This window comes from Haliotis cracherodii, unplaced genomic scaffold (genome assembly GCF_022045235.1).
Source record: "Haliotis cracherodii isolate W230 unplaced genomic scaffold, xgHalCrac1.p SCAF_22, whole genome shotgun sequence".
NCBI lineage: Eukaryota > Metazoa > Mollusca > Gastropoda > Lepetellida > Haliotidae > Haliotis > Haliotis cracherodii.
The window spans coordinates 73,287-100,797 of record NW_027266278.1 but is presented as its reverse complement, the minus strand read 5'-3'; the positions used below and the strand labels follow the sequence as shown (position 1 = coordinate 100,797).

Below are 27,511 nucleotides of genomic sequence, written 5' to 3'. Positions count from 1 at the left end.
TGATTGGTGATTAAAGGTGTACACTACACCTGATTGGTGGTTAAAGGTGTACACTACACATGATTGGTGATTTAAGGTGTTCACTACTAATGATTGGTGATTAAAGGTGTACAGTATGGCTGATTGGTGATTAAAGGTTTACACTACACCTGATTGGTGATTAAAGGTGTACACTGCACCTGATTGGTGATTAAAAGTGCACACTACATTTGATTGGTGATAAAAGGTATACACTACACCTGATTGGTGATTAAAGGTGTACACTACACATGATTGGTGATTAAAGGTGTTCACTACTTATGATTGGTGATTAAAGGTGTACAGTACGACTGATTGGTGATTAAAGGTGACAATACACCTGATCAAGATGTACACTACACATGAATGGTGATTAAAGGTGTACACTACACCTGATTGGTGATTAAAGGTGTACACTACACCTGATTGGTGATTAAAGGTATACACTACACCTGATTGGTGATTAAAGGTGTACACTACACCTGATTGGTGATTAAAGGTGTACACTACCCCTGATTGGTGTTTAAACATTGTTAAAGGCGTACACTACACATGATTGGCGATTAAAAGTGTACACTACAACTGATTGGTGATAAAAGGTGTACACTACACCTGATTGGTGATTAAAGGTGTACACTACACATGATTGGTGATTAAAGGTGTTCACTACTTATGATTGGTGATTAAAGGTGTACAGTACGACTGATTGGTGATTAAAGGTGACAATACACCTGATCAAGATGTACACTACACATGATTGGTGATTAAAGGTGTACACTACACCTGATTGGTGATTAAAGGTATACACTACACCTGATTGGTGATTAAAGGTGTACACTACACCTGATTGGTGATTAAAGGTGTACACTACACCTGATTGGTGATTCAAGGTGTACACTACACATGATTGGTGAGTACATGTACCTCTGTTCACCCAGCAGAGAATGGCTACCTGATATGTGAGTATGTATGTAAACACCTTCTGTCGCCCCTAGGCAGCTTGCGTTGTATACTCCCCAGGGAGTTGAGAATATTGATTGGAATGCGAACAGATCAACTGGTCAGGGAACGCATAAAACCGCATTAAAGTAGATACTATTACCTGGATACCTGCGGTATATAAATATGTAATACCATATTGCGCGTTGTGTGATTGGTGATCACCCTATACACACTGTTGTGTTGCAGGTTGGTGTTCATAATGGCTGGTGTTATGTGGAAAAGCCTCAGACCTTCCATCTAGAGAGTCTCAGCAGCTCGTCACGGAAACCCACAGCCAGCCCTAGCTTCCGTCGCAGTAGCATGTTCGCACACCGGAGGACTGGGTCTACAGGGTCATGGTCAGTAGCGTGTTTGCACACTGGAGGACTGGCTTTACTGACTGTGTTGTTAAATAACAAACTGACATCGACAACCTTAACATCTGCTCTTGGTGAAATCTGTTCTCACTAACATGTGATCTTAGTGACTTCCGACCTCACAGACTTCCGACCTCACTGGCATCTGACCTTACTGGCATCTAAGCTTAGTGACATCTGATCTTACTGACTTATGACCTCAGTGACATCTAACCTCATTGACCTCTGACCTTACTGACATGTCCTCAGTGACATCTGACCTTACTGACTTATGACCTCAGTGGCATCTGACCATAGTGACATCTGACCCCACTGACCTTACTTAGTACTTACAACCTCTGACATCTGACCTTACTGACACCTGACCTTCCTGACATCTGACCTCAGTGACATCTGACCTCACTGACATGTGTTTTGTTTGCAGCAACATAAGCGGAACGAATGACTTGATGCTGAAGAACAAGGTTCAGTTCTCTGAGTTCCTGGAAGACCCCATGTTCTCCATCATCTTCTCCCTTGAGTATGTGATCGGGGAGCCACTCACAGCTAAAGATAGGAAGGTAACATACAAAAACCTGACATCTTCATTCACTTTTTAGATCTGCATAATGCCCTTTTGATACTTTGTGGTTTGTGTTTTGTTGGAAGAAAGTTTAAATGACTCTATGTTGACAGTTATCCTTGAGCTTTGCCCGTGCACACACCCGAACTGTATCGGTCAGATGGGCAGCATGGAGCCCACTACAACACCCCAGCAATCGTGATGTCACAATATCTCTGGTAGGGGGACCTCATCGATCACCTGACGAGGGCTTTGTCTACAAGATGCCATCAACAGACATGCAAGACAACGAGGCCGCGAGGCTGGCCGGGGGATATGTCTTCCTACAGTGGTCAACTGATGCTAAGGTGAGTCATAACGTGCTGTCATTCAAAGGATGCGAGGTTGGCCGGGGGATACATCCTCCTACAGTGGTCAACTGATGCCAAGGTGAGTCATAACATACTGTCATTCAAAGGATGCGAGGTTGGCCGGGGGATACATCCTCCTACAGTGGTCCACTGATGCCAAGGTGAGTCATAACATACTGTCATTCAAAGGATGTGAGGTTGGCTGGGGATACATCATCCACAGTGGTCCACTGATGCCAAGGTGAGTCATAACATACTGTCATTCAAAGGATGTGAGGTTGGCTGGGGATACATCCTCCTACAGTGGTCCACTGATGCCAAGGTGAGTCATAACATACTGTCATTCAAAGGATGTGAGGTTGGCTGGGGATACATCATCCACAGTGGTCCACTGATGCCAAGGTGAGTCATAACATACTGTCATTCAAAGGATGTGAGGTTGGCTGGGGATACATCCTCCTACAGTGGTCCACTGATGCCAAGGTGAGTCATAACATACTGTCATTCAAAGGATGTGAGGTTGGCTGGGGATACATCCTCCTACAGTGGTCCACTGATGCCAAGGTGAGTCATAACATACTGTCATTCAAAGGATGTGAGGTTGGCTGGGGATACATCCTCCTACAGTGGTCCACTGATGCCAAGGTGAGTCATAACATACTGTCATTCAAAGGATGTGAGGTTGGCCGGGGATACATCCTCCTACAGTGGTCCACTGATGCCAAGGTGAGTCATAACATACTGTCATTCAAAGGATGTGAGGTTGGCTGGGGATACATCCTCCTACAGTGGTCCACTGATGCCAAGGTGAGTCATAACATACTGTCATTCAAAGGATGTGAGGTTGGCCGGGGATACATCCTCCTACAGTGGTCCACTGATGCCAAGGTGAGTCATAACATACTGTCATTCAAAGGATGTGAGGTTGGCTGGGGATACATCCTCCTACAGTGGTCCACTGATGCCAAGGTGAGTCATAACATACTGTCATTCAAAGGATGTGAGGTTGGCTGGGGATACATCCTCCTACAGTGGTCCACTGATGCCAAGGTGAGTCATAACATACTGTCATTCAAAGGATGTGAGGTTGGCTGGGGATACATCCTCCTACAGTGGTCCACTGATGCCAAGGTGAGTCATAACATACTGTCATTCAAAGGATGTGAGGTTGGCCGAGGATACATCCTCCTACAGTGGTCCACTGATGCCAAGGTGAGTCATAACATACTGTCATTCAAAGGATGTGAGGTTGGCTGGGGATACATCCTCCTACAGTGGTCCACTGATGCCAAGGTGAGTCATAACATACTGTCATTCAAAGGATGTGAGGTTGGCTGGGGATACATCCTCCTACAGTGGTCCACTGATGCCAAGGTGAGTCATAACATACTGTCATTCAAAGGATGTGAGGTTGGCCGGGGATACATCCTCCTACAGTGGTCCACTGATGCCAAGGTGAGTCATAACATACTGTCATTCAAAGGATGTGAGGTTGGCTGGGGATACATCCTCCTACAGTGGTCCACTGATGTCAAGGTGAGTCATAACATACTGTCATTCAAAGGATGTGAGGTTGGCTGGGGATACATCATCCTACAGTGGTCCACTGATGCCAAGGTGAGTCATAACATACTGTCATTCAAAGGATGTGAGGTTGGCTGGGGATACATCATCCTACAGTGGTCCACTGATGTCAAGGTGAGCCATAACGTGCTGTCAGTCAGAGGTCGCGAGGTTGGCCGGGGATACATCATCCACAGTGGTCCACTGGTAGGTTGGTGGGAGTACATCTTCCTAGTGTGGTCTACTGATAGGTTGGTGGGAGTACATCTTCCTGGAGTGGTCCACTGATAGGTCGGTGGGAGAACATCTTCCTAGAGTGGTCTACTGATGTCACAAGGTTGGTGGGAGAACATCGTCCTAGAGTGGTCTACTGATGTCACTAGGTGGATGGGAGAACATCTTCCTGGAGTGGTCCACTGATGTCACAAGGTTGGTGGGAGTACATCTTCCTAGAGTGGTCCACTGATAGGTTGGTGGGAGTACATCTTCCTGGAGTGGTCCACTGCTGTCACTAGGTTGGTGGGAGAACATCTTCCTAGAGTGGTCCACTGATGTCACTAGGTTGGTGGGAGTACATCTTCCTAGATTGGTCCACTGATGTCACTAGGTTGGTAGGAGTACATCTTCCTAGAGTGGTCCACTGATAGGATGGTGGGAGTACATCTTCCTGGAGTGGTCCACTGATGTCACTAGGTGGGTGCAAGTACATCTTCCTAGAGTGGTCCACTGATGTCACTGGGTGGGTGGGAGAACATCTTCCTGGAGTGGTCCACTGATATCACTAGGTGGGTGGGAGAACATTTTCCTGGAGTGGTCCACTGATAGGTGGGTGGGTTGGAGAACATCTTCCTGGAGTGGTCCACTGATAGGTGTGTGGGAGAACATCTTCCTAGAGTGGTCCACTGATGTCACTGGGTGGGTGGGAGAACATCTTCCTGGAGTGGTCCACTGATAGGTGGGTGGGTGGGAGAACATCTTCCTAGAGTGGTCCACTGATGTCACTGGGTGGGTGGGAGAACATCTTCCTAGAGTGGTCCACTGATGTCACTGGGTGGGTGGGAGAACATCTTCCTGGAGTGGTCTACTGATGTCACTGGGTGGGTGGGAGAACATCTTCCTAGAGTGGTCCACTGATGTCACTAGGTGGGTGGGAGAACATCTTCCTGGAGTGGTCCACTGATGTCACTGAGTGGGTGGGAGAACATCTTCCTGGAGTGGTCCACTGATGTCACTAGGTGGGTGGGAGAACATCTTCCTAGAGTGGTCCACTGATGTCACTAGGTTGTTGGGAGAACATCTTCCTGGAGTGGTCTACTGATGTCACTAGGTGGGTGGGAGAACATCTTCCTGGAATGGTCCACCGATAGGTGGGTGGGTGGGAGAACATCTTCCTGGAATGGTCCATTTAGGTGGGTGGGTGGGAGAACATCTTCCTAGAGTGGTCCACTGATGTCACTAGGTGGGTGGGAGAACATCTTCCTAGAGTGGTCCTCTGATAGGTTGGTGGAAGAACATCTTCCTGGAGTGGTCCACTGATAGGTGGGTGGGAGAACATCTTCCTAGAGTGGTCCACTGATGTCACTAGGTGGGTGGGAGAACATCTTCCTGGAGTGGTCCACTGATGTCACTAGGTTGTTGGGAGAACATCTTCCTGGAGTGGTCCACTGATATCACTAGGTGGGTGGGAGAACATCTTCCTAGAGTGGTCCACTGATGTCACTGGGTGGGTGGGAGAACATCTTCCTGGAGTGGTCCACTGATGTCACTAGGTGGGTGGGAGAACATCTTCCTAGAGTGGTCCACTGATAGGTTGGTGGAAGAACATCTTCCTGGAGTGGTCCACTGATAGGTGGGTGGGAGAACATCTTCCTAGAGTGGTCCACTGATGTCACTGGGTGGGTGGGAGAACATCTTCCTGGAGTGGTCCACTGATAGGTGGGTGGGTGGGAGAACATCTTCCTAGAGTGGTCCACTGATGTCACTGGGTGGGTGGGAGAACATCTTCCTGGAGTGGTCCACTGATAGGTGGGTGGGAGAACATCTTCCTAGAGTGGTCCACTGATGTCACTAGGTGGGTGGGAGAACATCTTCCTAGAGTGGTCCACTGATGTCACTAGGTCGGTGGGAGAACATCTTCCTGGAGTGGTCTACTGATGTCACTAGGTGGGTGGGAGTACATCTCCTGGAGTGGTCCACTGATGTCACTGGGTGGGTGGGAGAACATCTTCCTAGAGTGGTCTACTGATGTCACTAGGTGGGTGGGAGTACATCTTCCTGGAGTGGTCCAATGATGTCACTAGGTTGGTGGGAGAACATCTTCCTAGAGTGGTCCACTGATGTCACTAGGTTGGTGGGAGAACATCTTCCTGGAATAGTCCACTGATAGGTTGGTTGGAGTACATCTTCCTGGAGTGGTCCACTGATAGGTTGGTTGGAGAACATCTTCCTACAGTGGTCCACTGATGTCACAAGGTGGGTGGGAGAACATCGTCCTAGAGTGGTCTACTGATAGGTTGGTGGGAGAACATCTTCCTAGAGTGGTCTACTGATAGGTTGGTGGGAGAACATCTTCCTAGAGTGGTCCACTGATAGGTTGGTGGGAGTACATCTTCATGGAGTGGTCCACTGATGTCACTAGGATGGTGGGAGTACATCTTCCTAGAGTGGTCCACTGATGTCACTGGGTGGGTGGGAGAACATCACCCTAGAGTGGTCTACTGATGCCACTAGGTCGGTGGGAGAAAATCTTCCTAGAGTGGTCCACTGATAGGTTGGTGGGAGTACATCTTCATGGAGTGGTCCACTGATGTCACTAGGTTGGTGGGAGTACATCTTCCTAGAGTGGTCCACTGATGTCACTGGGTGGGTGGGAGAACATCTTCCTAGAGTGGTGCACTGATTCCACTAGGTCGGTGGGAGAACATCTTCCTGGAGTGGTCCACTGATAGGTGGGTGGGAGTACATCTTCCTAGAGTGGTCTACTGATGTCACATGGTGGGTGGGCGTACATCTTCCTAGAGTGGTCCACTGATGTCACTGGGTTGTTGGGAGTACATCTTCCTGGAGTGGTCCACTGATGTCACTAGGTTGGTGGGAGTACATCTTCCTGGAGTGGTCTACTGATGTCACAAGGTGGGTGGGAGTACATCTCCTGGAGTGGTCCACGAATCGGGTGGTGGGAGTACATCTTCCTGGAGTGGTCTACTGATGCCACTAGGTCGGTGGGAGTACATCTTCCTAGAGTGGTCCACTGATGTCACTAGGTTGGTTAGAGAACATCTTCCTAGAGTGGTCCACTGATAGGTGGGTGGGAGTACATCTTCCTGGAGTGGTCTACTGATCTCACATGGTGGGTGGATGTACATCTTCCTAGAGTAGTCTACTGATGTCACTAGGTGGGTGGGAGTACATCTTCCTGGAGTGGTCCACTGATGTCACTAGGTTGGTGGGAGAACATCTTCCTAGAGTGGTCCACTGATGTCACTAGGTTGGTGGGAGAACATCTTCCTGGAATAGTCCACTGATAGGTTGGTTGGAGTACATCTTCCTGGAGTGGTCCACTGACAGGTTGGTCTGAGAACATCTTCCTACAGTGGTCCACTGATGTCACTGGGTGGGTGGGAGAACATCGTCCTAGAGTGGTCTACTGATAGGTTGGTGGGAGAACATCTTCCTAGAGTGGTCTACTGATAGGTTGGTGGGAGAACATCTTCCTAGAGTGGTCCACTGATAGGTTGGTGGGAGTACATCTTCATGGAGTGGTCCACTGATGTCACTAGGTTGGTTGGAGAACATCTTCCTAGAGTGGTCTACTGATGTCACTAGGTGGGTGGGAGTACATCTCCTGGAGTGGTCCTCTGATAGGTTGGTGGGAGAACATCTTCCTAGAGTGGTCTACTGATAGGTTGGTGGAAGTACATCTTTCTGGAGACCAGGTCCACTGATGTCACTAGGTTGGTGGGGAACATCTTCATGGAGTGGTCTACTGATGCCTTACCTAGTGTCTTACCTTGCAGGACATGTTGACGCTGCCGATGGGCTCCTCGCATGGCATAAATCTTCGTCTAGGCTCCATGCCATCCGTCCAGAGCCTGGACAGTGGAGGGGAGCTGGACATGGCTTGGAAACCTCCTTCAGGCAGATCCAAGTGAGACAAATAGTGGAGATAGTTCCATCAGACCCTGTGTTGTCCTTTCTGTAAGACAAATAGTGGAGATTGTTCCGTCAGACCCTGTGTTGTCCTTTCTGTAAGACAAATAGTGGTGATAGTTCCATCAGACCCTGTGTTGTCCTTTCTGTAAGACAAATAGTGGAGATAGTTCCATCAGACCCTGTGTTGTCCTTTCTGTAAGACAAATAGTGGTGATAGTTCCATCAGACCCTGTGTTGTCCTTTCTGTAAGACAAATAGTGGAGATGGTTCCATCAGACCCTGGGTTGTCCTTTCTGTAAGACAAATAGTGGAGATTGTTCCATCAGACCCTGTGTTGTCCTTTCTGTAAGACAAATAGTGGAGATTGTTCCATCAGACCCTGTGTTGTCCTTTCTGTAAGACAAATAGTGGAGATAGTTCCATCAGACCCTGTGTTGTCCTTTCTGTAAGACAAATAGTGGAGATTGTTCCATCAGACCCTGTGTTGTCCTTTCTGTAAGACAAATAGTGACGATATATTTTTCCATCAGACCCTAGGGTTGTCCTTTCTGTAAGACAAATAGTGGAGATTGTTCCATCAGACCCTGTGTTGTCCTTTCTGTAAGACAAATAGTGGCGATTGTTCCATCAAACCCTGGGTTGTCCTTTCTGTAAGACAAATAGTGGAGATAGTTCCATCAAACCCTGGGTTGTCCTTTCTGTAAGACAAATAGTGGAGATTGTTCCATCAGACCCTGTGTTGTCCTTTCTGTAAGACAAATAGTGGAGATTGTTCCATCTGACCCTCTGTTGTCTTTCTGTAAGACAAATAGTGGAGATAGTTCCATCAGACCCTGGGGTGTCCTTTCTGTAAGACAAATAGTGGTGATTGTTCGACCAAACCCTGTGTTTTCCTTTCTGTAAGACAAATAGTGGAGATTGTTCCATTAGACCTTTGGGTGTCCTTTCTGTAAGGCAAATAGTGGAGATTATTCCGACAAACCCTGGGTTGTCCTTTCTGTAAGACAAATAGTGGAGATTGTTCCATCCTTTCTGTAAGACAAATAGTGGAGATTGTTCCATTAAAACCTGGGTTGTCTTTTCTGTAAGACAAATAGTGGAGATTGTTCCATCAGACCCTGGGTGTCCTTTCTGTAAGACAAATACTAGAGATTGTTCCATCAGACCCTGGGTTGTCCTTTCTGTAAGGCAAATAGTGGAGATTGTTCCATCAGACCCTGGGGTGTCCTTTCTGTAAGACAAATACTAGAGATTGTTCCATCAGACCCTGGGTTGTCCTTTCTGTAAGGCAAATAGTGGAGATTGTTCCATCAGACCCTTGGGTGTCCTTTCTGTAAGACAAATACTAGAGATTGTTCCATCAGACCCTGGGTTGTCCTTTCTGTAAGACAAATACTAGAGATGGTTCCGACAAACCCTGGGTTGTCCTTTCTGTAAGACAAATACTAGAGATGGTTTCATCAAACCCTTGGGTGTCCTTTCTGTAAGACAAATACTGGAGATTGTTCCATCAAACCCTGGGGTGTCCTTTTCTGATACTTTTCTGTAAACGGGATTAAACGTTGCAGTTTGATGAAAAGAAATGTCTGTGTTTGTGAAGGTTAGGATCATGTTACAAATGTAATTTGAAATTTTGAATTGTTTAGAAAATTATATGTACCCATATCATTTTTATTACTTGGTCCAAATGTATGAGTAGATTTCTCAACATGTGCATAAGACAGTTTAAAGGAAGAGGCACTTTCTGAATTCATATGACTTGTGGATATGTTTCTAATGTTTAAGTTCAGGACCTGGGTTATGGGTAGTAGTGCATGTGTAGTTTCTCATTCAGCAGATGTTGGTTGCCTGATTCCTCCAGGTTCCCAGCAGTGATTTACACACAAGACACTGTATACAGGTCAATGACTTGGAGCAGATGTTGGTTGCCTGGTTGCTCTAGGTTCCCAGCAGTGATTCACACACAAGACACTGTATACAGGTCAATGACTTGGAGCAGATGTTGGTTGCCTGATTCCTCCAGGTTCCCAGCAGTGATTTACACACAAGACACTGTATACAGGTCACTGACTTGGAGCAGATGTTGGTTGCCTGATTCCTCCAGGTTCCCAGCAGTGATTTACACACAAGACACTGTATACAGGTCAATGACTTGGAGCAGATGTTGGTTGCCTGATTCCTCCAGGTTCCCAGCAGTGATTTACACACAAGACACTGTATACAGGTCAATGACTTGGAGCAGATGTTGGTTGCCTGATTCTTCCAGGTTCCAAGCAGTGATTTACACACAAGACACTGTATACAGGTCACTGACTTGGAGCAGATGTTGGTTGCCTGGTTGCTCCAGGTTCCCAGCAGTGATTTACACACAAGACACTGTATACAGGCCACTGACTTGGAGCAGATGTTGGTTGCCTGTTTCCTCCAGGTTCCCAGCATTGATTTACACACAAGACACTGTATACAGGTCACTGACTTGGAGCAGATGTTGGTTGCCTGATTCTTCCAGGTTCCAAGCAGTGATTTACACACAAGACACTGTATACAGGTCACTGACTTGGAGCAGATGTTGGTTGCCTGTTTCCTCCAGGTTCCCAGCAGTGATTTACACACAAGACACTGTATACAGGTCAATGACTTGGAGCCGATGTTGGTAGCCTGGTTCCTCCAGGTTCCCATCAGTGATTTACACACAAGACACTGTATACAGGTCACTGACTTGGAGCAGATGTTGGTTGCCTGGTTGCTCTAGGTTCCCAGCAGTGATTTACACACAAGACACTGTATACAGGTCACTGACTTGGAGCAGATGTTGGTTGCCTGATTCTTCCAGGTTCCAAGCAGTGATTTACACACAAGACACTGTATACAGGTCACTGACTTGGAGCAGATGTTGGTTGCCTGGTTGCTCCAGGTTCCCAGCAGTGATTTACACACAAGACACTGTATACAGGCCACTGACTTGGAGCAGATGTTGGTTGCCTGTTTCCTCCAGGTTCCCAGCATTGATTTACACACAAGACACTGTATACAGGTCACTGACTTGGAGCAGATGTTGGTTGCCTGATTCTTCCAGGTTCCAAGCAGTGATTTACACACAAGACACTGTATACAGGTCACTGACTTGGAGCAGATGTTGGTTGCCTGTTTCCTCCAGGTTCCCAGCAGTGATTTACACACAAGACACTGTATACAGGCCACTGACTTGGAGCAAATGTTGGTTGCCTGGTTGCTCTAGGTTCCCAGCAGTGATTCACACACAAGACACTGTATACAGGTCAATGACTTGGAGCAGATGTTGGTTGCCTGATTCCTCCAGGTTCCCAGCAGTGATTTACACACAAGACACTGTATACAGGCCACTGACTTGGAGCAGATGTTGGTTGCCTGATTCCTCCAGGTTCCCAGCAGTGATTTACACACAAGACACTGTATACAGGCCACTGACTTGGAGCAGATGTTGGTTGCCTGATTCCTCCAGGTTCCCAGCAGTGATTTACACACAAGACACTGTATACAGGTCACTGACTTGGAGCAAACAAATGTAATAAGTCAATGGCAAAAGTCAATAAGCCAAATCAACAAGAATGGTGGACTAACCATAGCAACAAATCCATTCGTGATTGGATGAAAACATATATATATACTATCTGGCCAATTAAACACTGTGATAACTGAAGGGCTTGACGGAGGCGCTATAGCTGGAGACAGTGTTTTCCTATGACACAGAAAGTACGATACAAAGACATCTGCTGCTAAGAAATTCCATTACAAGATTTGATGGCTGTGCATTGTTTTATTAAATTAAAATTGTATCTAGGAGTAATCCTTACTATTCAATTAAGAAATTATGAAACTTGTGACACCTTGCTTAGCCTTTCTATCGGTCAAAAGTAAACAAACCATCTGTCAAATTGGAATCTTATCAGTCTATGACCGGTGAACAATGGCCATCTGAAACTCTGCACAGTGTAATCTGTGTTAGTCTATCGTGGAATGGTATTTCCTAAATATGTCTTTTTACAAATCTCAGTTGTAAAACAGTGACCAGTACATGTTGAAAAACAAGGTAAACAGTCACTCTTGTGTCTCCTGCTTGACATCCCTGCTTGACATCCCTGCTTGACATGTAACCATTGTGACTGCATCTCTCACCTTCTCTACATCACTCGCAGTTCTCAGGTGTATCCCGGCCAGGCAGCAGGATACCCGATGTTACCAGGGGGGCCACATCCCCTCCCACCCAGTGACCCTGGGGTCCAAGGGCAACATGCAGCTGTGCCCACAGATCATATGCCACATACGTAAGACATGTGTCCTGCACACACACACATGTGTCTGTGTCCCCTGCCTGTGATCGTCCAACACATGTCCTGCACTAACATGTGTCTGTGTCCCCTGCCTGTGCTCACCCAACACATGTCCTGCTCTAACATGTGTCTGTGTCCCCTGCCTGTGCTCACCCAACACATGTCCTGCTCTAACATGTGTCTGTGTCCCCTGCCTGTGCTCACCCAACACATGTCCTGCTCTAACATGTGTCTGTGTCCCCTGCCTGTGCTCACCCAAAAGGTGTCCTGCACTAACATGTGTCTGTGTCCCCTGCCTGTGCTCACCCAACACATGTCCTGCTCTAACATGTGTCTGTGTCCCCTGCCTGTGCTCACCCAACATGTGTCCTGCACTAACATGTGTCTGTGTCCCCTGCCTGTGCTCACCCAACACGTCTCCTGCACTAACATGTGTCTGTGTCCCCTGCCTGTGCTCGTCCAACACATGTCCTGCTCTAACATGTGTCTGTGTCCCCTGCCTGTGCTCACCCAACACATGTCCTGCACTAACATGTGTCTGTGTCCCCTGCCTGTGCTCGTCCAACACATGTCCTGCTCTAACATGTGTCTGTGTCCCCTGCCTGTGCTCACCCAACACATGTCCTGCTCTAACATGTGTCTGTGTCCCCTGCCTGTGCTCACCCAACACATGTCCTGCTCTAACATGTGTCTGTGTCCCCTGCCTGTGCTCACCCAACACATGTCCTGCTCTAACATGTGTCTGTGTCCCCTGCCTGTGCTCGTCCAACACATGTCCTGCTCTAACATGTGTCTGTGTCCCCTGTCTGTGCTCACCCAACACATGTCCTGCTCTAACATGTGTCTGTGTCCCCTGCCTGTGCTCACCCAACACATGTCCTGCTCTAACATGTGTCTGTGTCCCCTGCCTGTGCTCACCCAACACATGTCCTGCTCTAACATGTGTCTGTGTCCCCTGCCTGTGCTCGTCCAACACATGTCCTGCTCTAACATGTGTCTGTGTCCCCTGCCTGTGCTCACCCAACACGTGTCCTGCTCTAACATGTGTCTGTGTCCCCTGCCTGTGCTCACCCAACACATGTCCTGCTCTAACATGTGTCTGTGTCCCCTGTCTGTGCTCACCCAACACATGTCCTGCTCTAACATGTGTCTGTGTCCCCTGCCTGTGCTCACCCAACACATGTCCTGCTCTAACATGTGTCTGTGTCCCCTGCCTGTGCTCACCCAACACATGTCCTGCTCTAACATGTGTCTGTGTCCCCTGCCTGTGCTCACCCAACACATGTCCTGCTCTAACATGTGTCTGTGTCCCCTGCCTGTGCTCGTCCAACATGTGTCTTGTGCCACGCCCACCTTGCATGTGTTTACTCTGTGCTTGCATTGACACAACTGTGACCTTTCACCCCAGTTGGGTCGGCTTACTCTGCTAACTACATAATAGCTTGGGTTGCAATGGAATTGTGATAATGCATGGATTCACTGTAAATTGTCTAACACCAAAGTCATACTTTTTCTGCATACAAGCCAAGTGCACTCCTCCGACGCATGTTTTCCTGTGCTTGTACTGACACCTGTTGAGTGATCGCTCTGTTGATAGTTGAGACCTATGCCTTCTTTTAGGAAACCCTGGACAAAAATGTTGCTGCTTGTTTGTGTCTGAGTGTATCCTAGTTCAACTGTACACCAATACTACATGGTCTCATTGCTTGAATGTTCACCTAACTCGTGTGTGTTTTGGTTTATGACCATGCTTCAGTACTCAGTGTCTAAGATAGTGCTTTGTTTCTTTGTTTGTTGTTTAATGCCCCACTAAGCAATAGTCAAGCTAGATCTGCAGTCTGTAAATAATCAAGTCTGGACAGGTGTTCTCACAGTGTTGTGTGTACAGGTGATTAGTACAGGTGTCCCTACAGTGATGTGTGTACGTGTGTTAAGTACAGGTGTCCTCTACAGTGTTGTGTGTACATGTGTTAAGTACAGGTGTCCTCTACAGTGATGTGTGTTAACTACAGGTGTCCTCTACAGTGTTGTGTGTTTAGTACAGGTGTCCTCTACAGTATTGTGTGTTAAGTACAGGTGTCCTCTACAGTGTTGTGTGTACATGTGTTAAGTACAGGTGTCCTCTACAGTGATGTGTGTTAACTACAGGTGTCCTCTACAGTGTTGTGTGTACGTGTGTTTAGTACAAGTGTCCTCTACAGTATTGTGTGTTAAGTACAGGTGTCCTCTACAGTGTTGTGTGTACATGTGTTAAGTACAGGTGTCCTCTACAGTGATGTGTGTTTAGTACAGGTGTCCTTTACAGTGTTGTGTGTACGTGTGTTTAGTACAGGTGTCCTGTACAGTGTTGTGTGTTAAGTACAGGTGTCCTCTACAGTGTTGTGTGTACATGTGTTAAGTACAGGTGTCCTCTACAGTGTTGTGTGTACGTGTGTTTAGTACAGGTGTCCTCTACAGTGTTGTGTGTTAAGTACAGGTGTCATCTACAGTGTTGTGTGTTTAGTACAGGTGTCCTCTACAGTGATGTGTGTTTAGTACAGGTGTCCTCTACAGTATTGTGTGTTAAGTACAAGTGTCCTCTACAGTATTGTGTGTAAAGTACAGGTGTCCTCTACAGTGTTGTGTGTACAGGTGTTAAGTACAGGTGTACTCTACAGTGATGTGTGTTTAGTACAGGTGTCCTCTACAGTGATGTGTGTACAGGTGTTAAGAACAGGTGTCCTCTACCGTGTTTTGTTTACAGGTGTTAAGTACAGGTGTCATCTACAGTGTTGTGTGTACATGTGTTAAGTACAGGTATCCTCTACAGTGTTTTGTTTACAGGTGTTAAGTACAGGTGTCCTCTACAGTATTGTGTGTACAGGTGTTTAGTACAGGTGTCCTCTACAGTGTTGTGTGTACAGGTGTTAAGTACAGGTGTCTTCTACAGTGTTGTGTGTACAGGTGTTTAGTACAGGTGTCCTTTACAGTGATGTGTGTACAGGTGTTAAGTATAGGCGTCCTCTACAGTGTTGTGTGTACAGGTGTTAAGTACAGGTGTTAAGTACAGGTGTCCTCTACAGTGTTGTGTGTACAGGTGTTACGTACAGGTGTCCTTTACAGTGTTGTGTGTACAGGTGTTAAGTACAGGTGTCCTCTACAGTGTTGTGTGTACAGGTGTTAAGTACAGGTGTCCTTTACAGTGTTGTGTGTACAGGTGTTAAGTACAGGTGCCCTCTACAGGTGTCCTCTACAGTGTTGTGTGTATACTTTACAGTGTTGTGTGTACAGGTGTTACGTACAGGTGTCCTTTACAGTGTTGTGTGTACAGGTGTTAAGTACAGGTGTCCTTTACAGTGTTGTGTGTACAGGTGTTCTTGTGTCCAATCTGTATATATGTGTTCCTGTAAGTTGGACAAGCTTGTGACTACTCTGTCTTGTGCAGGTCACAGAACGGGACCCAGATCTCCTTCCAGCCCCAGCCTCAGATCCTGCCCCAGCAGACTGGGTACTCCCACGCCCAGCCCCCGGGGATGGGAGCCGTGTACCCAAACATGGCCATAGGACCAACAGGCATGTTCCCGATGTACCCGATGGGGCCATCCGGGATGTACCCAATGAACATCATGCAGATGACAGATGTAAGTTCTTCAGTACTCCAGAACCAGCCTGATTTGCCAGTTGCATGCAAGTTGGTCAGCCGTCCTCTCCAGATGTCCTCTCCAGACGTCCTCTCCAGACATCTCAATATCATAATCAGCCAACACACCATTACTTAAACTAGGGCTGGCTGTCGATACAAATCATGGATATCAAAAATGATTAACTTAATATATATCAATTATTCATAAATATCTGAGAAGTATCTTTGAGCCAATACGCTAAAAAAATTCCGAAAGAAATCAAAATATTTCACTCCATTCAGAACATTTATGCATGGATTACTATGTCAACATCTGAGTTATAACAAAAACAGTTGCTTTCCGTCTTTGGCAATTAACATGATTGACAATAACAAGTCTGTTTGGATAAATCTAAACAATATTTCCTCACAATAGTTAACAATTTTCATATCAATAATCATTAATATTTCTTCCCATTGACGATAATTCTGATTATCAATCTTATATGCTAGCATTACTTACAACAACATGTTGTATATATGAAATAAACTTTAAAATAGATTCTTAGTTACAGCTACTTGCTACAGGGTCACAGTGACTTCTACATGTTGTCTGATGTCTGTTTCAGCCCGGCTCTTCACGCCTCACTGCCCCCGACCTCCACGAGCTGCCATTTACCCCAGTTCATGCTCCAGTCATGGCCCAGGGACCCCAGCCAAGAGGGTAGGTGAACAGGCGCCCCAGTTAAAGGGGGTAGGTAGAAACGTCCCCCAGTCAAGAGGGTAGGTGGACAGGGACCCCAGTCTATAGGGTAGCTAGAAAGATGCCCCAGCCAAGAGGGTGGGTGAACAGGTGCCCCAGCCAAGAGGGTAGGTAGATAGTTGCCCCAGTCTGGAGGGTAGGTAGACAGGTGCCCCAGTCTAGAGGGTAGGTAGACAGTTGCCCCAGTCTGGAGGACAGGTAGACAGTTGCCCCAGTCTAGAGGGTAGGTAGACAGTTGCCCCAGTCTGGAGGGTAGATAGACAGGTGCCCCAGTCTAGAGGGTGGGTGAACAGGAGCCCAAGCAAAGAGGGTGGGTGAACAGGTGCCCCAGTCAAGAGGGTAGGTAGACAGGTGCCCCAGTCTAGTGGGTAGGTAGACAGGGACCCCAGTCTAGAGGGTAGCTAGACAGGTGGCCCAGCCAAGAGGGTGGATGAACAGGTGCCCCAGTCTAGAGGGTAGGTAGACACGTGACCCAGTCTAGAGGGTAGGTAGACAGGTGCCCCTGCCAAGAGGGTAGATAGACAGTTGCCCCAGTCTGGAGGGTAGGTGGACAGGGACCCCAGTCTAGAGGGTAGGTAGACAGGTGCCCCAGTCAAGAGGGTAGGTAGACACGTGACCCAGCCTAGAGGGTAGGTAGACAGGTGCCCCAGCCAAGAGGTAGTGTGAACAGGTACCCCAGTCAAGAGGGTAGGTAGACAGGTGCCCCAGTCTAGAGGGAAGGTAGACACGTGACCCAGTCTAGAGGGTAGGTAGACAGGTGCCCCAGCCAAGAAGGTAGGTAGACAGGTGCCCCAGTCAAGAGGGTAGGTAGATAGTTGCCCCAGTCTAGAGGTTAGGTAGACACGTGACCCAGTCTAGAGGGTAGACTATCCACTGTGTTCTGTAAAGGATGTTAATCTATGGCTATCCACTGTTCCATAAAGGATGTTAATCTATGGCTATACACTGTGTTCAGTGAAGGATGTTAATCTATGGCTATCCACTTTGTTCTGTAAAGGATGTTAATCTATGGCTATCCACTTTGTTCTGTAAAGGATGTTAATCTATGGCTATACACTGTTCTGTAAAGGATGTTAATCTATGGCTATCCACTGTGTTCTGTAAAGGATGTTAATCTATGGCTATACACTGTTCTGTAAAGGATGTTAATCTATGGCTATACACTGTGTTCTGTAAAGGATGTAAATCTATGGCTATACACTTTGTTCTGTAAAGGATGTTAATCTATGGCTATCCACTTTGTTCTGTAAAGGATGTTAATCTATGGCTATGCACTGTGTTCTGTAAAGGATGTAAATCTATTGCTATACACTGCTCTGTAAAGGATGTTAATCTATGGCTATCCACTTTGTTCTGTAAAGGATGTTAATCTATGGCTATCCACTTTGTTCTGTAAATGATGTTAATCTATGGCTATCCACTTTGTTCTGCAAAGGATGTTAATCTATGGCTATCCACTGTGTTCAGTGAAGGATGTTAATCTATGGCTATCCACTTTGATCTGTAAAGGATGTTAATCTATGGCTATCCACTTTGTTCTGTAAAGGATGTTAATCTATGGCTATCCACTTTGATCTGTAAAGGATGTTAATCTATGGCTATCCACTGTGTTCGGTGAAGGATGTTGATCTATGGCTATCCACTTTGATCTGTAAAGGATGTTAATCTATGGCTATCCACTGTGTTCTGTGAAGGATGTTAATCTATGGCTACTCATTGTTTTCTGTAGTGGCATGGGGTTGTCTAGGGCGGCCTATGCTCGACTCTACTCGGCCGGCTTCCCGTCTGTCGTGGACCGGAATGGCGACCCCCCAGATGTGATTGATCCTGGTACGACAGTCAAAGTGAATGTGGCGAAGGAGATGGCAGATCCTTTGCAGTGTAACGAGGTTGTCTTCCAATTCTTAGCCTTTGCCAAGTAAGTTACTAAATATGACAAGTATTTTGCCAGAATAATCTTGTACAGGTAGTTAGTGTTATCTTGTTGTTGACACCATTCAGGCTTTTCTAGTTCCTCCCACTATAAACCTGATCCGGGTTAGTCTTCAGCAGCCCATGCTTGTTGTAAGATCAGGTGGTCAGGTTTGCTGACTTTGTTGATGCATCTTCATATCCCAATTGCATAGATCGATGCTCATGATATCAATCAGTGGATTGTCTAGTCCAGTTTTTATCATTTACAGACCACCGTAATATAGCTGGAATATTGCTGAGAGTGACATTAAACGACAAACAAACAAACATCTATCTTCACACTATTTTATGCATTGACAACATTAGAAGGTGTTATTTTGTATGTTTTCTGCTTCAGGTTTTCCAGTCAGCAAAATGGTTCTTCAAAATCTGCTGGCTCTGTGTTTTTCACATTCCAGTTCTACAGGTTTCCCCAGGTCACATCAGAGAGGTATGTAGAGCCAATTGTCATGCTGGAGTGAAGTGTAGAGACAATTGTCATGCTGGAGTGAAGTGTAGAGCCAATTGTCATGCTTGAGTGAAGTGTAGAGCCAATTGTCATGCTTGAGTGAAGTGTAGAGCCAATTGTCATGCTGGAGTGAAGTGAAGAGCCAATTGTCATGCTGGAGTGAAGTGTAGAACTAATTGTCATGCTGGAATGAAGTGTAGAGCCAATTGTCACATCAGAGAGGTATGTAGAGCCAATTGTCATGCTGGAGTGAAGTGTAGAGCTAATTGTCACATCGGAGAGGTACGTACAGCCAATTGTCATGCTGGAGTGAAGTGTAGAGCCAATTGTCATGCTTGAGTGAAGTGTAGAGCCAATTGTCACATCAGAGAAGTACATACAGCCAATTGTCATGCTGGAGTGAAGTGTAGAGCCAATTGTCATGCTGGAGTGAAGTGTAGAGCCAATTGTCACATCGGAGAGGTACGTACAGCCAATTGTCATGCTGGAGTAAAATGTACAGCCAATTGTCATGCTGGAGTGAAGTGTAGAACTTTTTGTCATGCTGGAGTGAATCGTAGAGCTAATTGTCACATCGGATAGGTATGTAGAGCCAATTGTCATGCTGGTGTGATGTGTAGAGCCAATTGTCATGCTGGTGTGACGTGTAGAGCTAATTGTCACATCGGATAGGTATGTAGAGCCAATTGTCATGCTGGAGTGAAGTGTAGAGCTAATTGTCACATCGGATAGGTATGTAGAGCCAATTGTCATGCTGGTGTGATGTGTAGAGCCAATTGTCATGCTGGTGTGACGTGTAGAGCTAATTGTCACATCGGATAGGTATGTAGTTGGTTGGTTTGTTGTTTAACGCCGCACTCAGCAATATTCCAGCTATATGACGGCGATCTGTAAATAATCGAGTCTGGACCAGACAATCCAGTGATTAATATCATGAGCATCGATCCACGCAATTGGAATCGATGACATGCATCAACCAAGTCAGCGAGCCTGACCACCCGATCCCGTTAGTCGCCTTTTACGACAAGCATAGTCACCTTTTACGGCAAGCATGGGTTGCTGAAGACCTATTCTACCCCGGAATCTGCACGGGTCTATAGGTATATAGAGCCAATTGTCATGCTGGTGTGATGTGTAGAGCTAATTGTCCATCGGAGAGGTATTTACAGCCAATTGTCATGCTGGAGTGATGTATAGAGCCAATTGTCATGCTGGTGTGATGTGTAGAGCTAATTGTCCATCGGAGAGGTATTTACAGCCAATTGTCATGCTGGAGTGATGTGTAGAGCTAATTGTCACATCGGAGAGGTATTTACAGCCAATTGTCATGCTGGAGTGATGTATAGAGCCAATTGTCATGCTGGTGTGATGTGTAGAGCTAATTGTCACATCGGAGAGGTATTTACAGCCAATTGTCATGCTGGAGTGATGTATAGAGCCAATTGTCATGCTGGTGTGATGTGTAGAGCTAATTGTCACATCGGAGAGGTATTTACAGCCAATTGTCATGCTGGAGTGAAGTGTAGAGCCAATTGTCATGCTGGAGTGATGTGGATCATATGTTGAGCCAATTGTCCCGTCTGTGGGTTACATAGAGCCAATTGTCACATCTGAATCCCAAGTAGAGCCAATTGTCACATCTGAATCCCAAGTAGAGCCAATTGTCACATCTGAATCCTTCGTAGAGCCAATTGTGACATCTGAATCCTACGTAGAGCCAATTGTCCTGTCTGAGAGGCTCCTCAGTCTGTTGACCAGGCAAGGTAAGGTAATGATATTACACTGAAAGTACATGGTGGCCTTCTAGGAATGATGGCAAGATGAGGGCTGCTTCTGGGCTTGAAAGTACTCGTAAACACTTTTCTGGTGACTCCGAGACAACTCTCATCTGCATTATTCCAGAGTTAATCATCACATCCTCAACTTGATCTTCTGTTTGTTCCAGATTACTTCTGTCCAAATCCCAGAATGATTTGACCGCAGATCCGCAGTCCTCCCCATTCATCCTGCACAGGATGGAGAAGGATGGGTCCATTCAGGAGGGTCAGCCACCAGGGTTCGAGGTGAGGGACGGTGGGATTAAAGGATGGGTCCATTCAGGAGCGGCAGCCACCAGGGTTCGAGGAGAGGGACAGGGTGGGATTAAAGGATGGGTCCATTCAGGAGGGGCAGCCCCCAGGGTTCGAGGTGAGGGACAAGGTGGGATTAAAGGATGGGTCCATTCAGGAGGGTCAGCCACCAGGGTTCGAGGTGAGGGACTGGGTGGGATTAACGGATGGGTCAGTTCAGGAGGGGCGGGGTTTGAGGTGAGGGACAGGGTGGGATTAAAGGATGGGTCAGTTCAGGAGGGGCGGGGTTTGATGTGAGGGACAGGGTGGGATTAAAGGATGGGTCCATTCAGGAGGGTCAGCCACCAGGGTTCGAGGTGAGGGACAGGGTGGGATTAAAGGATGGGTCAGTTCAGGAGGGGCGGGGTTTGAGGTGAGGGACAGGGTGGGATTAAAGGATGGGTCCATTCAGGAGGGTCAGCCACCAGGGTTCGAGGTGAGGGACAGGGTGGGATTAACGGATGGGTCAGTTCAGGAGGGGCGGGGTTCGAGGTGAGGGACAGGGTGGGATTAAAGGATGGGTCAGTTCAGGAGGGGCGGGGTTTGAGGTGAGGGACAGGGTGGGATTAAAGGATGGGTCAGTTCAGGAGGGGCGGGGTTTGAGGTGAGGGACAGGGTGGGATTAAAGGATGGGTCAGTTCAGGAGGGGCGGGGTTCGAGGTGAGGGACAGGGTGGGATTAAAGGATGGGTCCATTCAGGAGGGGCAGACACATTGTTCTAGTAGCAGTATGTACTCCACCTGGGTAGTGGCCCAAAGCGGCACAGAAGCAAATGATTTTTAAATCCAAATCCAAACATTTTCATGTATGATAACAGTGATGCTGTATGAAATGCTCTTGTGTCTCTTGTCTTCCTACATGTGAACTGATGCTGCAACTCAGGTGAGTGTAGCTCTGTTATCTGACACACCCTGACCTTGTATGACGTGCAGGTGAAGTACTTCCTTGACCCCACGTTTCTGAAGCCGGGGGAGAGCAGCTTGTTTTACCAGCATCTGGCCCGCCAAACCCTCCACATTGACGTCTGGGACGCTGACTCCCTCCTCCTCATTGGCTCATCAGCTGTCGACCTCAAGGTACGTTACACCACTCAACTGAGCTGTCGACCTCAAGGTACGTTACACCGCTCAACTGAGCTGTCGACCTCAAGGTATGTTACACCGCTCAACTGAGCTGTCGACCTCAAGGTACGTTACACCGCACAACTGAGCTGTCGACCTCAAGGTACGTTACACCGCACAACTGAGCTGTCGACCTCAAGGTACGTTACACCGCTCAACTGAACTGTCGACCTCAAGGTACGTTACACCGCTCAACTGAGCTGTCGACCTCAAGGTACGTTACACCACTCAACTGAGCTGTCGACCTCAAGGTACGTGACACCACTCAACTGAGCTGTCGACCTCAAGGTATGTTACACCGCTTAACTGAGCTGTGGTTGGCTTATGTAAGTCAGGTCACGCCACTCAACTTTGGTTGGCTTTTAAGAAGACACTGCTCAAATATGGTCACACTGACAGATCCTTTGTTGGCCCAGATATAGACCCTGACAAAAATCTTTCTCTGACCTACATATAGCCCCTGACAAAGATCTATCTCTGACCTACATAGACACCTGACAGATCTTTCTCTGACCCAGATATAGACCCTGACAAGATCTTTCTCTGACCTACGTACAGACCCTGACAAAGATCTTTCTCTGATACAGATATAGACCCTGACAAAGATCTTTCTCTGACCCACATATAGATGCTGACAAAGATCTTTCTCTGACCTACATACTGACCCTGACGGAGACACGGGTGGCTCAGTTGTCTAAGGCGCCGCGATTCGCTGTGCAGGGTTGCGTCCCTTGGGCACGCCAGAAACCTATGATTGTGGGTTCTTATCCCAGTTCGCCCCGATTATGTTTCTAGGTTTGTCAGCACCATACCCGTGCTCATGGGTTTCACCGAACTGGTAAACGTCTCAGACATGCATCACTTCGGGCTTTCCTCCCACATTAAGCTGACACACCGTGATATAACTGGAATACTGTTAAAAGCGGCGTAAAACCCAACTCACTCACTCACTCACAGACCCTGACAAAGATCTTTCTCTGACCCAGATATAGACCCTGACAAAGATCTTTCTCTGACCTACATACAGACCCTGACAAAGATCTTTCTCTGACCCAGATATAGACCCTGACAAACATCTTTCTCTGACCTACATACAGACCCTGACAAACATCTTTCTCTGACCCAGATATAGACCCTGATTAACATCTTTCTCTGACCTACATATAGACCCTGACACAGATCTTTCTCTAACCCAGATATAGACCCTGACAGAGATCTTTCTCTGACCTACATATAGACCCTGACACAGATCTTTCTCTGACCCAGATATAGACCCTGACAAAGATCTTTCTCTGACTCAGATATAGACCCTGACAAAGATCTATCTCTGACCCACATACAGACCCTGACAAAAATCTTTCTCTGACCTACATACAGACCCTGACACATATATCTCTGACCTACATACAGACCCTGACAAAGATCTTTCATTGACTCAGATATAGACCCTGACAAAGATCTTTCTCTGACCTACATACAGACCCTGGCAAAGATCTTTCTCTGACTCAGATATAGACCCTGACAAAGATCTATCTCTGACCCACATACAGACCCTGACAAAAATCTTTCTCTGTCTCAGATATAGACCCTGACAAAGATCTTTCTCTGACCTACATACAGACCCTGACAGATATATCTCTGACCTACATACAGACCCTGACAAAGATCTTTCTCTGACCCACATACAGACCCTGACAGATGTTTCTGATTGTTTCAGTACCTGTGCCGGAATGGGAATGAGGCTGTACATACAGACCCTGACAGATGTGTCTGATTGTTTCAGTACCTGTGCCGGAATGGGAATGAGGCTGTACATTCAGACCCTGACAGATGTGTCTGATTGTTTCAGCACCTGTGCCGGAATGGGAATGAGGCTGTACATACAGACCCTGACAGATGTGTCTGATTGTTTCAGTACCTGTGCCGGAATGGGAATGAGGCTGTACATACAGACCCTGACAGATGTTTCTGATTGTTTCAGCACCTGTGCCGGAATGGGAATGAGGCTGTACATACAGACCCTGACAGATGTGTCTGATTGTTTCAGTACCTGTGCCGGAATGGGAATGAGGCTGTACATACAGACCCTGACAGATGTTTCTGATTGTTTCAGTACCTGTGCCGGAATGGGAATGAGGCTGTACATACAGACCCTGACAGATGTGTCTGATTGTTTCAGTACCTGTGCCGGAATGGGAATGAGGCTGTACATACAGACCCTGACAGATGTGTCTGATTGTTTCAGTACCTGTGCCGGAATGGGAATGAGGCTGTACATACAGACCCTGACAGATGTGTCTGATTGTTTCAGCACCTGTGCCGGAATGGGAATGAGGCTGTACATACAGACCCTGACAGATGTGTCTGATTGTTTCAGTACCTGTGTCGGAATGGGAATGAGGCTGTACATACAGACCCTGACATATGTCTCTGATTGTTTCAGTACCTGTGCCTGAATGGGAATGAGGCTGTACATACAGACCCTGACAGATGTGTCTGATTGTTTCAGTACCTGTGCCGGAATGGGAATGAGGCTGTACATACAGACCCTGACAGATGTGTCTGATTGTTTCAGTACCTGTGCCGGAATGGGAATGAGGCTGTACATACAGACCCTGACAGATGTGTCTGATTGTTTCAGTACCTGTGCCGGAATGGGAATAAGGCTGTACATACAGACCCTGACAGATGTTTCTGATTGTTTCAGTACCTGTGCCGGAATGGGAATGAGGCTGTACATACAGACCCTGACAGATGTTTCTGATTGTTTCAGCACCTGTGCCGGAATGGGAATGAGGCTGTAAATACAGACCCTGACAGATGTGTCTGATTGTTTCAGTACCTGTGCCGGAATGGGAATGAGGCTGTCCAGACAACCTTTGAACTGGACGTTGTGACAAGTGAATACCACGAGGACACAGCCTCTAGTGACAACATGCGTGCTGCCAGCGTGAAGCCCCTCCGCCGGGGGAAGTTACACCTGAGGATGGCCAACATCGGACATCAAGGAGAAGTGAAGAGAGTCGGGCACAGAACAGGTGACAGCACCGGATTTGATAGCTGTGTACACTCAGACCTGATATAGCTGGGAAGGAGGAAGTTCTTTTTCCCCATTAAATAAACAGGTCACTGAATGTGTGAATAATTTAACACTTTTGATCATAAATGGTATAGACTGCCAGATAATGGAAGTTCTTTCTAATATTATCAAAAGCAGTCTCCTGACTGGAGTCTTATGGACATCTTCATCCCACAACAATAACATGTCAACCCACAATGCTACGCTGTCAGATACAGGGCATGAAAAGCGCGAGATTTACAAAAAACATGTCCAAGTGGTAAGCAATAGGTGTGTTTGGGTGTGCAGTTCCAAGACAAACAACTACCAACTTTTTCCTTCTATTCAATAGCTGTGTACAACCAGCTGTGACATATCTCCAGTATTCCCCACTGTCCAGGGCCTGTGGGTATAGCTGTGACATATCTCCCATATTCCCCACTGTCCAGGGCCTGTTGGTATAGCTATGACATATCTCCCATATTCCCCACTGTCCAGGGCCTGTGGGTATAGCTATGACATATCTCCCATATTCCCCACTGTCCAGGGCCTGTGGGTATAGCTATGACATATCTCCCATATTCCCCACTGTCCTGGGCCTGTGGGTATAGCTATGACATATCTCCCATATTCCCCACTGTCCAGGGCCTGTGGGTATAGCTATGACATATCTCCCATATTCCCCACTGTCCAGGGCCTGTGGGTATAGCTGTGACATATCTCCCATATTCCCCACTGTCCAGGGCCTGTGGGTATAGGTGGCTACACCAAGCTGTGACATATCTCCAGTATTCCCCACTGTCCAGGGCCTGTGGGTATAGGTGGCTACATCAAGCTGTGATATATCTCCAGTATTCCCAACTGTCCAGGGCCTGTAGGTATAGGTGTGTACAACCTACTGTGACATATCTCAAATATTCCAACTGTCCAGGGCCTGTGGCTACAGCTGTGACATACCTCCCATATGCCCCACTGTCCAGGGCCTGGTGAACATCAAGATGATGATGTTATGTTTATTGCTGGTCGGCTCAACTATTGACATTATGTCTGATTTGATCACTTAGCCCAAAGGTCAATATTAACATAATTTTGTCTTTTCAGAAACAATTCCATTACCGAGCAAGACCCAGGTGATTATCTCTCAGACAGCCGGGAACTCCTCATACAAGGGTGGGAGTCTGATGAGAGGAGAGAATGGTAGGTGTATTGTGAAACCCTTTTGGCACTGACAGACACTTGAAACTGGGTGTGACGCGAGCTTAGCCCCTGAGAGACACTTGAAACTGGGTGTCACGCGAGCTCATACCCTGACAGACACTTGAAACTGGGTGTCATGCGAGCTCAGCCTCTGACAGACACTTGAAACTGGGTGTCACGCGAACTGAGCCCCTGACAGACACTTGAAACTGGGTGTCACGCGAGCTGAGCCCCTGACAGACACTTGAAACTGGGTGTCACGCGAGCTCAGCCCCTGACAGACATTGAAACTGGGTGTCATGCGAGCTCAGCCCCTGACAGACACTTGAAACTGGGTGTCATGCGAGCTCAGCCCCTGACAGACACTTGAAACTGGGTGTCATGCGAGCTCAGCCCCTGACAGACACTTGAAACTGGGTGTCACGCGAGCTGAGCCCCTGACAGACACTTGAAACTGGATGTCATGCGAGCTGAGCCCCTGACAGACACTTGAAACTGGGTGTCACGCGAGCTGAGCCCCTGACAGACACTTGAAACTGGGTGTCACGCGAGCTGAGCCCCTGACAGACACTTGAAACTGGGTGTCATGCGAGCTGAGCCCCTGACAGACACTTGAAACTGGGTGTCACGCGAGCTGAGCCCCTGACAGACACTTGAAACTGGGTGTCACGCGAGCTGAGCCCCTGACAGACACTTGAAACTGGGTGTCACGCGAGCTCAGCCCCTGACAGACACTTGAAACTGGGTGTCACGCGAGCTCAGCCCCTGACAGACACTTGAAACTGGGTGTCATGCGAGCTCAGCCCCTGACAGACACTTGAAACTGGGTGTCATGTGAGCTCAGCCCCTGACAGACACATGAAACTGGGTGTCATGCGAGCTGAGCCCCTGACAGACACTTGAAACTGGGTGTCACACGAGCTGAGCC

At 47.3% G+C, this 27,511-nt stretch overlaps 1 protein-coding gene across 4 annotated transcripts in view; it reads left to right on the top strand.

The window, feature by feature from the left end:
* LOC139471233 (nephrocystin-4-like) overlaps positions 1–27,511 on the top strand; it is an 89,449-nt gene that overhangs the window by 38,132 nt on the left and 23,806 nt on the right. For 3 of the 4 annotated variants that reach the window (XM_071253525.1, XM_071253522.1, XM_071253523.1), the window contains 13 exons: positions 1,207–1,358; positions 1,801–1,936; positions 2,052–2,285; positions 7,868–7,998; positions 12,179–12,307; positions 15,738–15,933; positions 16,544–16,638; positions 18,407–18,595; positions 18,989–19,081; positions 21,045–21,162; positions 22,140–22,283; positions 25,168–25,366; positions 26,488–26,583. In XM_071253525.1, the coding sequence (XP_071109626.1) occupies positions 1,207–1,358; positions 1,801–1,936; positions 2,052–2,285; positions 7,868–7,998; positions 12,179–12,307; positions 15,738–15,933; positions 16,544–16,638; positions 18,407–18,595; positions 18,989–19,081; positions 21,045–21,162; positions 22,140–22,283; positions 25,168–25,366; positions 26,488–26,583 (1,912 nt within the window). The remainder of the gene's footprint in view (positions 1–1,206; positions 1,359–1,800; positions 1,937–2,051; positions 2,286–7,867; positions 7,999–12,178; positions 12,308–15,737; positions 15,934–16,543; positions 16,639–18,406; positions 18,596–18,988; positions 19,082–21,044; positions 21,163–22,139; positions 22,284–25,167; positions 25,367–26,487; positions 26,584–27,511) is intronic. The other variant, XM_071253526.1, reaches the window with a different exon arrangement.